Raw genomic sequence first — 16,269 nt, forward strand, 5'->3', positions numbered from 1 at the left:
GTCGACAATTATTTAAGAAAAAAATATAAAATAAATGAATAAAAAAAAATCATGCTTGGAGATTGTTAATTAATGTTTTAAAAGTAGTTTATATATATTATATTCTCATCTCATACACAGGGAATCATATCGAAAGCCAATAACAGAAAACAGACTTGCGATTATTTTAAATTTGTAAATTTATTTTTAAAATTAATTAATGAATTATTATCAAGAAAATGAATTGAAATTGTAATTATTTATTTATTTCACTGAGCTGAGAACAAACGGATTGATGATTGATAATAATTATTAATTATTAAACCAATTGTTTATTTATTTACAATATTTGGTGAACGTAACTGATGATTAATTTGTTAATAAAAAATTTAAATGCTTAGATTGTAGTTAATTAATAATTTTGATTGAAGGCTTTCTCTATTTGATGTTCACCAAAATAATTGATGCAGCCTAAAATAAATTCCTGATCATTTATTAAATAAAGTATATATGTAAACATTTTTTAATTGGATACCGTACTTATTTTATATACATTTTATAATACAAACTACTGAATTAAGGGGTAAATTACGATGCACATTAACTCGATTGGACGATTAATGGTTTGGAATAAAACAAAAACAAACTTATAATTAATAATTACTAGTATATTTTTATTTAATGCCAATTATTTAAATCGCTGAAACCAAAATTAAATTAACCCATCGTCCAATCGACACTAAATATATAATTATATATATTTTTTTTTTTTTTTTGACATCTTTACAAATCGGCTCAACGGCAAAATGTAACGCGATTATTACAATTAATTAATTATATTAATTAAAATAGTTAATAATAATCAGGCAATTGAAACCAATGCATTTTTACAAAAGGCTATTAATTAATAAATTAATAGATAAATAAATCAGTGTTCTCACAAATTATTATTTGTGATTTGAATCTCTGTAGAAAAAAAGTAAATTACGAAAGATAATAAAATACTCGTGAATGTTGATGTAATATCCAAACCATTGGTCAGCCTTAACAATCCTGGTAGTATCTTATAACAGTTGCAATATAGCATTAAACATACTAATAATAAAAAATATATGTACCCTGCAATCGTTATTTTCAATTATTGTTATTATTAATTATTACGTATTATTATGTATTTAATTTACCCAACCAATTATTTGTAATAAACTTTAACTGTTACGTCTTAAAGTATAAAACTGTCGGTTTTGGAATTACTGTTAAGAATTAAAGGGCAGTTTACACTTTTTTCTCTCGCACTGGAGTGCGATTGGAGAAGAAGTACTGGAGTAGATTTTTTGTTGCACTTGTACAGTAAATGGAGGCGTTGTAAAAAAATTTTATCGCAACCGGGCGGAACCTTTCAATAAATGTGACAGACACTAGATAATACGGAAAAAAAAAATAGTAGTGGCTACTGTCTGGGATAGTACTGAGTATTTTCTGTAAAAAAAAAAAACTTCAGACAGTTCTGTATGCTATCTAGACTATATCCACTCTCTGGATAGTAGTGAGTACTATCCCAGACAGTAGTGAGTATAGTCTAGATAATAGTGGATACAGTACTGTCTAAAATTTTTTTTTACAGAAAGTACTCAGTACTATCCCAGAGAGTAGCAACTACTATTTTTTTTTCCGTGTATAGAGCAGTGTATTGAGTCTTGGTATGATCTCGTGATAAAAACTTTTGGGGAGAAAAACTTGGACAGATCTGCAAATCTTGTTAATAAAATTTAATATATTAGTAGTGATGAGAAGAAAATTCAATTGAAATTTTCAAGAGCTACAAAGGACCAGGAAAATTTTGATTTTCTTATATTTAAAATTGAACCTCATGATAAATCACAGGTTTCATTGAATTTATTGGCTCTCCGTAGCTCTTGAAAATTAAATTCTATTTTTTCTTATCATTGTTTACTAGTTGCTGAATTTTATTGAATTATGACAGTAATTCTAAAACCAAAAGTATTATCTTAACAAAATGTCTAGAAGGTTCGCGGTACAGTTGAATTCCATTAACTCGGAGTTAGTCTTCGGAGGAGCGGAAATTCCGACTTATCGAATGCCACCTCCTTTAAAGAGTAAATCACACGCATGCGCCTTATGTAAATATATACAGACATACAAATGTACAGCATCAGGTAGGCGACAGCGAAGCTCGTAGTGGGGGTCAAGATTAAGGGGAAGTTCCGAGTTAATGGAATTCGACTAAAAATTAAACTCCGTAACCGTATCACAGTTTGCTTTACCTTTACTAAACTTATATTTATGATATTATAAAAATTACGATAATTATTATCGACTTAAATTAATTCAACATGGTTTGGAGGAACCCAAGGATGTAACTGCCCAAATCTTCGTCTTCATTCGTCCAAGAAACGTACACATTCTTTTGATCATCTTCGCTTCCCTCAATTTTAACTAAAACAGACTCAACAGAAATGGCACCATCATTTAGCTGAACATTCCACCCAGTCAACCGTTCCTTCAACGGTTGAAATAACTTCATCGTCGTTGATTGAACTGGACCGGGATCTTGGATCTGTACTGTCGAAGTAAATCTTACGACGTGCCTCGGTATTCCTGCTGCTTTCCCCACCTAAAAATTTATTCAACAATTTACTGCATGTAATTAAAATAATCATTTATTATTATCAACACTCACCTCTTCGGCGTCTACAAGACTCACGCTGTCCTCTCTCAGCATCAAAACGCTGTGCAGAAGTCTTCTTCTTTTAGGATCTGGTGGCAGAGCTGAATAACGTTTGGCCTCGGCTTTCAAAAGTTCCAAAGAAGCATCGACAGGTACTTTGGACATGGTAGTGATGACACAAGTCTCTCCGTTTGCTGGATTATAACAATTGATACCAAACTCTTGTTTTATTTTCTCTTTCAAGTATTCCATCTTTGCAAATTCTCCATGCACGAGCATTACATTCTTTGGCTCGCAGTACTGAATCAGTTGCATTATTCCTTTGGCATCTGCGTGAGCTGAAAACGACATGTACTCAACGGCCATTTTAACTTCGACAACTTGCCGGTTTTCGAATTCTATTTTCTTCGCGCCGGCGAGTACTTTGTGTCCTACTGTTCCCTGCACGCAGAAACCAGGCATGATTACCATGTTCTGTTCATTTGGCGCCCATTTTTTGAAAATCTGCAGTGATAGTCCAGCGTGTAACATTCCGGGTGTTGCAAAAACTACCATAGCTCCAGGATTATCAATGAATGCTTTGTCAAATGGCTTGATATGTTTAAAATCAAACATATTTCTCTGGACAAAAGTCTTTTTTATTTTTTGATTTGTCCAGGTAATGAACATCTTGTAATAATTATTTGCTTTTTCTGTGAGACCGAGGGCAAAATAAACAGGTACTTTGAGATTCATACGTTCCCAGTAAGTTTCTAAGAGTATACAGAGTTCTTGAGCACGACCGAGAGCAAATACTGGTATCAATACTTTACCTCCATGATCTATACATTCATGAACCTATTGGTGAATAACAATAAAACTTTTGTAAAATATAATTTAAATGTTAATAAATAAATAAATCCAAAATACCTTTTTTAAAAAATCACGTTCTCGACATCTTTTGGAGTCGCGAATAGTTGTAGCGTAAGTAGACTCAGATATTAGTAAATCAGGCCGACATTTGTCAATCCAAGCAGCACCTAGATGACGATCTGGAGTCATATTGTAGTCGCCGGTGTAAACAATCGACTGGGAACCGACTCTTACATGGAACATGGCAGCTCCAAGCACGTGCCCGGCATAGTAGGCTTTTATCTCCAGCTCTGGATCGACCATCACCGACTGATGGAGTGTCACGGCAACAACTTTCTTCATACAATCCTTAATCATTTGCGAGGTAAAAAAATTACTCTCGCCTTTACGTTCTACTGCTACTTTTCTCATGTCTTCTAGCAGGATTGGAGCTATAGCTTTTGTAGGGTGGGTCATATAAATTGGTCCCGTGTATCCTACCATCTCGGTGAAATAAGGAAGCGCTCCACAGTGGTCTAGATGAAAGTGGGATATGATTACACAGTCAATGTAATTCGTCACCGGTCCTTCAGGTACAATATAAGAAAAGTCTGGAAATCTTCTCTCATCATTAAAGCCCATGTGCATTCCACAGTCAAGCATTATATTTTTTCCACCCATAGATACAAGAATGCAACTCCTTCCAACATCTTGCCCAGCTCCCAGTGGCGTTACTTTGATATCTGGCATTTTATTTTTTATTCTTACCTCCAATTATTTTATTTTTTTAATTATTGGCTTTGCAGTCAAGCGATTACTGAAAAATAACAATAAAATTTGAATAAACCGGGATAAAAAATAAAAATGAAAACAGCAAATAAATTTAATTTGTCTAACAAATTTAACATTTAAAGAAAAAATATTTTTTTAATATACAGGAGTTTCAAATCTTTGTATAGATGTTTAATTTTTTTTTTTAAATGTATAATTCGTTTAAAAATTATCAGACGTTGACTGCTTTCGGTATCGGTATAAAAATAATTTCTAACCTTAAATTATTGTTTCAATACAAAAATACTCGACGTAATATTTCAAATAAAAATTTATGACATGAATTTTTATTGTAGGAAAAGATTGCAGCAACTTATACTCATATTAATTACCGATGTCTTTATGTAAGTCATACAGTAATTGGCATAATAATTACAAGTTTGATACAACACAACAAATTGCTCTACGTCGACCCTGTTCTATGTTTTTTTTTTTTTTTCCTTTACTTTGCGCGGTTGAAAAATTTCCACGAGAGATTCCGACAGTTGTCGAAAGTACGCGATCTTCAAAATAATTTCTGAAGGGCGGATGTCTATTGGATGTCAATTGCACCCAAGTGCAACGTAGTAGCAGCACGATTTTTATGCGAAAACTTGTGTTTTTTTTTTTTATATTTTAAATATTTCTATCATATTCAGCTCCCATTTTATTTCGATTCACGATTTTAATTTTTCTCTCATGTCTAATAAGTTATTTTTCGAATATTTGAATTTACCGCGCAAGTAACGAGAATAATTAATAAATTATTGATGAAAATAAAAAATTTCGAGTATACTTTTTAGTCTAATAAATATAATTATTGATACGTATGAATTTTAATAAAATTATTAAATTTCAATTTTGAAATTTCGCGCCAAGTTGGCGCTACTACGCGTCGTTGTAGTCAACGTTAAAATTGCTAGAGTGGGGGCAATCGAATGATTGCAAAAATCGATTGCTTTATATCAACTGACGGTTCGATAGCGGCAGTCAGTATTATCAGCAACTTCAGTAGTAGTCCAGATTCTTCTTTGTTCTTTACGTTTGAATTGAAACACAGTACTGCAGTGGCGTCGTGTAATTTATCCAAAAAATTTATTGCTTATAGTTATTGTTTAATTAAAATGTGCAGTGTTTGTAAAATTTGAATTGTGGAAAGTATTTGTGGTGTAGTTAAGTGTTCAGTGCTAGTGTAAAGTGTTAAGTGTTCAGTGGTAAAATGTTGCTGATGGCTGATGCTAATACTTCCAAGTTCCTGAGCAAACTCATCTGGCATCATCTGGTGGGGAAATAGCAGTTAAGTGACGTTTTTTTAGCTGCAATACACTTGGAGCAATTTAATTCAAATCTCCAAGTGTATTAGGACACCCTTCTGCATATTATTTCCCCACCAAGGTTTGTTTGAAGTTTAAATACTTGTGTGTGTGTTTTTTTTTAATTTTTAAATATTTTTATATCATATTCTGCCACCATTTTATTTTGACGTACAATTTTTTATTTTTCCACAATTTTTAATAATTTATTTTTCAAATATTTAAATTTACCGCGCAAGTAATAAGAATAATTAATAAGGGTTCATCCTAAAGCTCTCGCAGCGCATTTCGGAATGCAACCTACATGATACAGTTAGCAGACGTCTAATAATTTTTGGTCTGTTTTAAAAACGATAAATTAAAAAAAAAAAAAAACGTGTCAAAAAATTGCACTTAGGGCCAGTTTTTCAAACTGAGTTTATTTTTATCCGGGTTTTAATTAATGTTGCTAGTATATCTATACCTATATTAATAATGTATAGATATACCAGCAATGACAATGTAAACCCGGATTAAAAATAAATCTGGTTTAAAAAAATGACCCTTACAGTTTTTTTAGTTTTCTACGTAAGCATATTTTTAGTTTAGTTTTTTTTTTAAATTGATTTGCTGCAAAAAAAAATTCAAATTTTCAATTGTCTGCTAACTTCAGGATCATAATTTTGTGGTACACCCGAAATTTTTATTACCGATACTTGTTAAGTAAGAAAGTGACAAAAAATATTTACCTTGCAAGCTTACAAGAATTATTTAAAGAATTCGCATGTGGAATCTCATTGTTTTCATCTAAAAAAGTTTAACTAAAAATATTATGAATCAACAACGAGCAGTTATGAGTAAATAATTAAGTATTCTAACAACGAATAATGATATCTATTATATAAAAATATTATTTCAAAGAAAAAAGTATTTGTAAAAATGGAAACATGGAGTCTTAAGTTATATTCATGGTTAAGTGACATAAATTCGACATTTTCATTATTTAAAATCCATAAGAAAATTATAAATAATTATTCACTGGAAACAAATAATTTTCCCATCACCGCAGTATTATTATGGATTATTTTGTATAAAATTTACACCAAGTGCCTTCACGTAAGTATTCAAAAATATTTAAGAGCTTAAATTTATTTTTTAAATTTTCAATGACGTAATTTGTTTATTTATAAATTTATTATCCAACAGTAAATATATATGATAGATATTATTAATATTATTGATTACAGCTCCTGTTTAGACGAATGCAATATCCACTGGTAGCACGCAGAAGAATAATTGATGGAATTTGGACAATTGGTTTTGCCTTCAGCAGTCTATTTTACCTTAAATTACTAGTACCTGAATCATTCGATCCGATTTGCCTTTTAAAAAGACCCAGATATCTAGAGCTAGGATTCATTTTACACAAGAGTTATTATTTACATCGTGGATTTGTCGAAATTTCAACTCACAACTCCTGGCTACAAGGAATTATTAATTTATTATTTTGTGCTATCATTCATAGTTCCTCTGAACAAAAGTAATTGTTTATTTTATTACTTTAGTTACTAATCTTCATTTATTTATGGGAGTTATAGTTATTTAGTGGTGAAAGTTATTTAGTTATGAGAGTTATATACATCATCTTGATGTCATCTGTTCTGTCTGTCTATTTAAGATTTTTTTTTTCATTTTACCTTCTGATTATCATCTGATATCATTTCTGAGGCTTTTTCAATGTACAATAATAGAAAATACTGGAGGAAAAAAATTATTAGAGTCCTAGACTCTCAACAGAACCATGTCGATGTCATCTCGATGTAATTGGTTCTGTCTGTCCTTTAAAATATTTTTTTTTTTCATTTTACGATCTGATTATCATCCGACATCATTTCTGAGGCTCTTTCAATGTAAAATAATAGAACTATCCCAGGCCCATGTGTCTGGAAAATGTCTGGAAAATATCTGGGCATCTGCTCTGTGTGTCCATCGGATATTTTTTTTTTATTTTATCTTCTGATTATCATCCGACATCATTTCTGAAGCTCTTTCAATGTAAAATAATAGAAAATACTGGAGAAAAAAATTATTCGTCGAGTCCTAGAACAATCCCAAGCCCATGTGTCTGGAAAGTGTCTGGGCATTTGCTCTGTGTCTATCGTATATTTTTTTTTATTTCACCTTCTGATTATTATCCGACTTCATTGCTGAGCTCGAAAATGGCGGGAAGTTTTAGGAGGCCCACAGGGTCAACCGTTTTTTAGATTTTTTTTCATTAATTCGCCAGTAGAATTCAATAAAAAAAAATTTTTTATTTAAATTAAAAAATTTTTCATTTGCAACAACATTCAGAGTCACACTTCCATATAAATTATCAGTGCATGTAATTGATAAATAATATTTTTTTTTAGATCATTTGATATTGTAATCAAATTACTAGTCTGTAAATCAACTTTGACAGTAATTATTAATTTCTGTCGTATTATATCGAGTGTTAAAAATATTAAACGCCGTCTACTAATCGTTAAATCATTGCTAGTAATTCATTTTTTTAATTGGTACGTAGTTATTTATATTAATAATAATAATAAAAAAAATTCATTAGATTACTCGATTTATTTTGATTGCAGGATATATGTAAATTATATTATTATACCAGAATCTAAATTATGGAACTCCAAAGGATTAAAAAACGACTGGTTCACATTAATTTGTTTATGGGTCTGGTTATTTTTAGAATTATTTAACGAAGTAAGTAATTATCAACTCATCAACAATCGGGGAATTGAAATCATATTTAAAATTTTATTTATCAACTAATAAATTTCTTAGTATATATATATTACATACAATACTGCTGTTATATTTTTTATCAATTAATTAATTTTATAGATGGATAATATCAGATTGGCCTCTAATAATTCTAGTCATAAAATAGAAGCTTATTTATTTCCTCCACCGACGCCTGAAATGATTGAAATTAAAAACATATGTAAAAAATTACGCGAGCGTTCATCGAATCAAGATTATGATCTCACTAATGATAAAAAGAAAGCAGAACTTTGGCAAACACTCTGCTGTAAGTACATCAACAAAGCAAATAGGTAAAATTTTATTTTTATTTTTTTTTTGCGCGAAAAATATTCACACAGAAAAAAATAAACTTTAAAAATTGGCGTTGGAAATTATAACCCGGAACCTTGGTGTCAATATAGGAAATTTTAAGGGTACTCTGAGACAGTGCCTCTCATTTTCTACAAATTTTCAATAACAACTGTCATAATGGTATGAAAATTCAAAAATGTAATTTCAAAATTAAGATTTTCATAATTAACAAAAATATGAATAATCCATTATGAATCTCAATTTTGGAATTACGGTGAATATAATGGTCGTATAAAAAAATCTTAAGAGTCATTTTCTCTAGAAAATAAAATTTCCTACAACATTTGTTTGAAAAGTTTTTTTATAAGACCAATATTTTTGCCGTAATATTAAACATTTGAACCATTCATTTCGAAGTAAAGGCAAAAATCTTGTCCCTACTTATAACTGATGAAAGTCATTTAAAATTTGTAAAAAGTGGGGGGTACTGTCTGAGAATGTCCTTAATTCATTCAAAACAATAAATTTTATAATACAAGTCATAAATTTTTATCCAAGTTACGATTTTTAAAGTTCAAATATTAATTACTCCTGCATAGAGAATACATTTTAATATTGATTTTATAATTATTTAGGTTTTAATTATAAATTGATTTACTATTTAGAATAATAGGATTTACTGATCACTTTATTATTTTATTACTCGTCGTTTTTCAATTTATATAGTTAATTTTTTTCAGTGCAAAATCTCGATACAAAGACAATAAACCAGCAATACTAAAAAAAAATTTATTTTAAAACAGGTGCGATGACTCTAAAAAAAAAAGCTAAAAGAATGCGAGAAGCAAAAACCAAAGCTTTGAATTTAGACACATAATATTACAAACAAGTGTTTTAAATTTAAAATTACATTATAAAACCCAAAAAATTAAAGTACTTTTATATAAAATAATAAATGATTATTTTATTTATTAATAAAATTTTAAAACATAATTACAAAAATTAAGTTTATTCATCAATTTATCGATATACACGTGTTATGTAGAAAGTTTTTCATTAATGTTTACACGATTTATTTTATTTATTTTTTTTTTATTTCATTCAATGAGGCATCGCGCCAATTGCTTTTTACTTTAAGATTCTCATTTATTTTTCTTTATTTTTTTTCTAAAATCTACAAGACAATCGAATTGCAGTCGGCTGGATGCCCCAGAAATGTATTATGATTTTAAATTATACCGTCAGGTATATTTATTTATTATAATAATAATTATTTTTAAATAATTAGGGGCAGGTTTTTTAGAAACACTATTTTACAACGGTACTTAATGAACCTCATTTTAAATTGTAACATATTATTTTATTTATTATTATGGTCACTATTGAATATGAAACTCTTCGTTGGATTATTTATTGATTTATTTATATATTATTCATATTTAATATTAATTCTTACAGACCGTGTCGTTGCATAGAATCGAAATCCATTTTTTTAAAATCCCGCTTGTCCTTAAACGAGAGATCAAATCGATAAACAATTTTCCTCAATATATATATATATATTAGCCTGTGTCAAATAAAATCGATATTTTTTTTCAGTCCCATATAAAAATTATGTTGAATGTTACATAAAAAAATTGGGTACCAGTTTGGGCTCTCCAACTTAATTACAAAACGCGCGATCGCTTAAATAAGATTTCCCATTTAAAAAAAAATGGAAATTTTTTTTTAACTTTGAAATTTTATAACTCGTCAACGGGTCGATAAATTGAAATGAGCGTAGTATATTTTTGTAAAGAATCGAATGCTCTACATTAAACGTCTCTTATAATTTTTTTATAAATCTAACCGTTCAAAAGTTATTTAACTTAAAATCGAAATTTATAGTAAATTTCTCGTTTTTTAACTTTTTCAGCAAAACTATCAGTCTTGTCGCAAAATTTCATAGCACATTTCTTGTAGATAATTGTTTTTGCAATCAGAATATGTTATTTAATACACTTTTAATCTCACAGTTCAAAAATTTCCGGTGTTACAAATAAATTATTTGAGTAAAAAACCGAAATTTTCGTAAAGAAGTATTTTTTGAACTGTTACTTTTTTCAAAAAATTATAAGAGGCCTTTTTTGTAGAGATTTCAATTCTCTACAAAACCATGTTATGGCCGTTTCAATTTATTGATCCGTTAACGAGTTATAAAATTTCAAAGTTAAAAAAAAATTTTCCGCTTTTTTTTAACGGGAAATTTTATTATCCACTTATTGGCCCGACTGAGTACCCATTTTTTTTATGTTACATTCAACATAATTTTGGTATGAGACCGGAAAGAAAAAAAATCAGTTTGATTTGGCACAGTCTAATATATATATTTATATATAATAGCTTCTCTCTACTCAATCATTAATCGAACGTTAAACTGCGACGATACAAATACAACAAATCTAATTTTAAACCCATTTGTCCAAGATACATTTACATTCAGCTATGGCAGTTAATAAAGAACATATTATTAATATGAGCGAGTGATTACTTTTTTATTTTTTTTTTTTAAATCCGCATAAGTTTTGAGCAAACATAACTATCGCGGTAAACTAGCTAGCAAGCAGCTGTAAGCGATGAATTTCAATTTTTAATAATATTTATAATTTATTATACATTTAATTATTTTATTAAATTAACCTGATAAATAATATTTATGAGGCCAATATTATAGATTCGATGATATTTTACTTTTTAATATTTATATTTATATATATATTTTCAAGTTCTTTAAGAGTTTCGGCGTGAACACGTTTTGTAACGACTTTATTTTTTATTTTGATGTTAATTCACTTGGATATGTTGTTACACGCACACGAAAAAAAAAAAAAAAAATAAATTTTATAATAATAAATTATTCGCATCCGATTGAATATTTAATATTTTATTTGAATTTTAAATCAAATTATTTTAAATTTATAATTCGAACAAATAGTGAATAATAAAATATGTATATATATTTATAGAAAATATATTAAAATTAATGTACCTGAAGATCGGAACGTTTTTCATGCAACGAAAATGAAAAAAATTTATATAATTTGACTGCCTAAGGGGTAGTTCTGGTGGTTGGGGATGGCCTAAGATTTTGGACTGACATACCAACATCTAGGGTAGAGGTACCGTTTTTGGCCACTTTAGGGCTAGTTTTGGACACAAAAAGTTCAAATGAAATAATCTGTAAAAGACTCAATAACACACGGAAAAGACGGATTTCGTCCTGATAACAAAAGATGGGATACCGAAAGATTTTGTTGTAATGACAAACATGATTAGCTTGCGGTAACAAATGAATTTGTGTCGTAATTAAGAAGTCGATTTATGATGAGAACACATGATGTTTATTATAATAATATCGTCGTATTTTAATGCCGGCATTTGCTACCGTAAGTAATCCTAGCTTATGATTACAAAAATTTTTGTTAATGCTACAAATTCATTCTGTTACTTTAACAAATCAGTTTTTTTTTTTTGGAACACAACAGTTTTGTTACAGTTACAAACCATTGCTTGGCCCTACGAAGAATTCGCTAGCATTACCCAAATATTGTAATCCCAACGAATGTTTCGTTATCCGTATATTAAGGGAGAATTTTGTTACCCTAAGTTATCTTATCTTGTGGTCACAAAAAATTTTTTCCATGCATAATCAATTTTTTAAATATGTCTAAAGATACTTCTATCCCACTATTAAAATGGAAATTTTATTTTCCACTTTTTCATGAATTAAAATAAAGGATTAAACGTCCAAAAATGGAGCAGTGGCCACAAATGGTACCTCTACCCTATATGAGAAACATTCCAGAAATTTAGTCATCCAGTAAATTTTTTACTTATTTGTTGCGCAAAAAACGTTCCGATCTTCAGATACATTAAAATTATACAAACAAAATTTATTTATCAGTAAATTAATTAATTTTTTTTTTAATCACCTGATTTTTTTTTTAAATTAATGAATAATAAATTAAATGTCAGCTTAATTATTTAATTTTTCGGTTTGAAATTATTGATAAAAAAAAATAAAATATCAATTACGCGAATGAAAAAAAAACTACTTCCGCATTTAATAAGTCGATAATATTTTTTTCTACTCAATGAAAATGATGTTTTATTATTTTAAATGGAAATCTTATCGCTTCTAATAAATATTTCTTGTACAATAGGAGGTTTTATTATAATTAAATTAATTAACAATTAATTTATAATTATTATTATTATTTTTTTAGTTAATGGAAGTGTAAAAATTTTACGAAAAAGAAATTTAAAAATGGACCGGATTAAATATCTTCATCAGTATATTTTATTTAAAATTAATACTTAATTACTTTTATTAATTAGACGCGATCTCATTTAATACAATCGCTGTTTATAATTAATAATTAACTAATTAATAATGTCGCATTGCTAATGGAAGGGAATAATGCTTGATTACTCATTAATTATTATTTATTAATATTAATATTAGTATTTATATTTATGTTATATCAATTTCATTTTAATAACTATCACTGTGCTTATTTATGTTAAACATTTAATTGCTTTCTTAATTTAATTTCTTACATATACATATTAATATAATTATCTATATAAATTTATATATTTTTTCATACATTCACACATTTAATATCAATTATTTACCCTCTTTATAATCAAATAAACATTTAAATATTTAATTATTCACAAAATTTAATAATCAATACAACAAATACATTCACATAATGCCGGATTAATTTTTTTTTATCGATACCAGCATCGATACTTGAAGTTTCAGTGTCTCTACAGCCATTCAAAAGTTTAAATTCCTGCCCTGTTTATAGGGAAGAAAGTCGTTCTTTTTTTTATGAGATTACGGATGATAAAAATCTGCACATGCGCCATTTTCCCTAAAATCAGAGTCAAAAATTTAAACTTTCAAATGCAGATCTGGTGAAAAATTGCCTTTGGCTCGGATAGATTATACACGTAGGTCATGATCCTGAAGTTAATAGACGTCTAATAATTTTTGAATTCTTTTAGAAACGATGAATTATAAAAAGAAAAATATTTTTAAAAATTCCATCTGTAGCTTTTTTGTTTTTCCCATATGAATATTTTCAGTTATTTTAGTAGACTTCATAGAAATCTATCTTTTGCATTCGTCCTCATGGTGAAATTTTCAAAGAATTTTGCCATAATCTATCATAATTCACCGAGTAGGTTCCAAAAATACCATTGGTTCAAAAGTTTATATATGTATGTATATATAACGCGCCTTGTTGCGACGATAGCGGCCACAATTTTTAACGGATCTCAATGAAACTTGGCACACTTATTCTATGAACGATTATCATGGTTAAGTTCGAAGATGAGCTAAATCGGTCAACTAGTTTAGAAATGGTGGACATTTGAAATTCCAAAAATAACGAAAAATCTTCCTTTTTTGGCTTTTTTTCGTAAATAACTTTTTAACCGGTATATCTATCCTTATTATGTAAAAAGAACTTGATAGCCGATAGAAAAAGCTATATTTCCTTTTTTGATTTTTTGTTTTACGATAACTGTTCCACTTTTAATAAGGGTTCAAAGTCACATAATTGACTCATGTGTTATGGTGGTAATGCCATTGTTTATATCTTTGAAAATTTTTGATGGGTGATTATTAAATTATATATATATAGAAATCTATTTCCATTTCGGATGCCGAACGGCCTTTTTTTTTTTTTTGTATTTGTTAAAAAAAAACCCGAAAATTGCTAATTGTCTCCTAACTTCAGAATCATAGGGTCGAAAGTCCTAGTTTCCTCCCTAGGTGTGTAATATACTAATAGCGTATGCGTAAATTAAGAATGACTTCAATAATGTTTCTACTACGATCCTGAAGTTAGCAGACAATTAAAAATTTTTGGATTTTTTTTTGAACAATTAAATTTGAAGAAAAAAAAAACTAAAAATATGCACATGTAGAAAATTTAAAAGACTACAAGTGCAATTTTTTTAAATATTTTTTTTTCATAATTTATCGTTTTTCAAAAAATCCAAAAATTATTAGACGTCGGCTAATTTCAGTATCATGTTTCTACCCCCTGACTGAAGGCATTCATAATTTAAACTCTAATACTTGTGATTTTTTTAATAGTAATTTCAGAGCATTAATTTTATTTACGTAAATGACAGTTCTGACTGGGATTAAGTTTTATAAAAATTAATATGAATAATACATAGTATTTATAGTTTCTGCCTAATTATAAATTGCCAATCATAATTTACGCTTACGCTGACAGTTGATTCCACCCTTGGTTTTAAATTATCTTGTTTCTGACACTGAAACCTAAGTTTCAATGCAGGTAATCATCAAAGATATTGTGTGTAACTCAGGATGAAAGACGATTTCAGACTGCGAATGATGTCAGCCAACTTCACCCTGGTCTGAAATCACTTTGTTTCATCCCTCGTCACACAATATACTATTTATTCACCTGACAACTCTAACGCGTTAATATTTAATACAATCTCTATTACTTTTTATTATCAATCAATTTAATAAAATAAATATGTATAAAATTCACATTTAAATAGATACTTTTTCATAAACGGAGATTTAAATCCATAAATAACTGCTATATATCAATATATATATGTATATTTTTTTTTATTACAATTTCCGATAAATAAATTACAGTAACGTAATACACGATCCATTTATCACAAACATACTTTTCCCCATTAAAATCTATTATTTTATATTTTATTTTTTTTATGTATATAATATATATTCATATTTATATTTATTTATATTTATGTAATAATAACCACATTATTATTTAGTGGCAATGAAACAAATAAATTTGCAAATGTTTCCATTTTTTTTACTCTTATTACAAACATATATGAGCAATAAAATTTGGGTCGTTTTTTTATTTAAATATTTAAAGCCCGGACCCGTTTGTTTAGATTTTTTTTTTTTAATTTTTTTTTCCCACATCTCTGTATAAATACAGACGTAGAAATTTAGAATTTCTTGTGTAGAATCTTAATCAGATACACAACACGCTGTTTCTTTTTATTAATTCACGTTTTTTTTTGTTATTCTTCATTTAAAATTTTTTTTTCTTAATCAAAATATTGTATGGCCCCTTCAAATGACAGGCTCGATGTAACGTTTGTGAAACGATTTTATCTCTTAGTATTTCTTCCTGAGTCTGCAACATGCGAAATAACTCCACCCCTTCTTCTACCATCATTATCATCATCATTATCATTATCATGATCGGTCTATTAATTTCCCAAAACTGTCGTTTAATTAATTCTATCATTATGCTTACGAGTCACGTTTTTCGTTTAATACCATCGACTTATCTAAAGACAAACGCCGGCTAATCCTGGCGTAGCTGTTGGGAACACGTTGAAGATTTAATGGAAACTATTATACTTAAGGGTGATATTTTAAAATAAATGAATTTATTAATTACCCAACTTGATGTTTGTAATCCTCCACTCGTTACGTTGTTTTATGTTTGTATTTTTATTTTTATTTTTATACTTTTT

The 16,269-nt window shown here is 28.4% G+C and overlaps 2 protein-coding genes across 6 annotated transcripts; one reads left to right on the forward strand and one right to left on the reverse strand.

Annotated features, from left to right (window-relative positions):
• Positions 1–17: 17 nt before the first annotated feature.
• On the reverse strand, positions 18–4,769 carry LOC130675793 (integrator complex subunit 11). Its single transcript, XM_057481651.1, has 4 exons — positions 4,549–4,769; positions 3,578–4,316; positions 2,681–3,505; positions 18–2,614 (listed from the first exon to the last, which is right to left on the reverse strand). The coding sequence occupies exons 2-4, from the start codon at positions 4,247–4,249 to the stop codon at positions 2,324–2,326; spliced, it is 1,788 nt and encodes a 595-aa protein (XP_057337634.1). The 5' UTR covers positions 4,250–4,316; positions 4,549–4,769; the 3' UTR covers positions 18–2,323.
• Positions 4,770–6,356: 1,587 nt separating this feature from the next.
• LOC130675799 (uncharacterized) lies at positions 6,357–9,695 on the forward strand. 5 transcript variants are annotated; one of them, XM_057481662.1, is made up of 7 exons: positions 6,357–6,458; positions 6,523–6,717; positions 6,849–7,141; positions 8,013–8,159; positions 8,232–8,352; positions 8,494–8,705; positions 9,447–9,578. In XM_057481662.1, exons 2-7 carry the CDS (start codon positions 6,541–6,543, stop codon positions 9,502–9,504), a joined length of 1,008 nt encoding a protein of 335 aa, XP_057337645.1. In that variant the 5' UTR covers positions 6,357–6,458; positions 6,523–6,540; the 3' UTR covers positions 9,505–9,578. The 5 variants fall into 5 exon arrangements, with proteins under 5 accessions (XP_057337645.1, XP_057337648.1, XP_057337644.1 ...); XM_057481665.1 differs by having other exon boundaries at positions 6,365–6,717; positions 8,494–8,680; positions 9,447–9,588; XM_057481661.1 differs by having other exon boundaries at positions 6,365–6,717.
• Positions 9,696–16,269: the final 6,574 nt, after the last annotated feature.

Source organism: Microplitis mediator, chromosome 10 (genome assembly GCF_029852145.1).
Source record: "Microplitis mediator isolate UGA2020A chromosome 10, iyMicMedi2.1, whole genome shotgun sequence".
In the NCBI taxonomy this organism is placed as follows: domain Eukaryota; kingdom Metazoa; phylum Arthropoda; class Insecta; order Hymenoptera; family Braconidae; genus Microplitis; species Microplitis mediator.

Excerpts from the sequence above, each read along its gene's own strand:
- LOC130675793 (XM_057481651.1), bottom strand. The coding sequence starts at position 4,249 with ATGCCAGATATCAAAGTAACGCCACTGGGAGCTGGGCAAGATGTTGGA. Across the intron at positions 3,506-3,577 it reads AACGTGATTTTTTAAAAAAG|GTTCATGAATGTATAGATCA; the intron begins GTATTTTGGATT and ends ATTCACCAATAG. Across the intron at positions 2,615-2,680 it reads GTCTTGTAGACGCCGAAGAG|GTGGGGAAAGCAGCAGGAAT; the intron begins GTGAGTGTTGAT and ends ATAAATTTTTAG.
- LOC130675799 (XM_057481662.1), top strand. The coding sequence starts at position 6,541 with ATGGAAACATGGAGTCTTAAGTTATATTCATGGTTAAGTGACATAAAT. Across the intron at positions 6,718-6,848 it reads TTTACACCAAGTGCCTTCAC|CTCCTGTTTAGACGAATGCA; the intron begins GTAAGTATTCAA and ends TATTGATTACAG. Across the intron at positions 7,142-8,012 it reads CATAGTTCCTCTGAACAAAA|ATCATTTGATATTGTAATCA; the intron begins GTAATTGTTTAT and ends ATTTTTTTTTAG.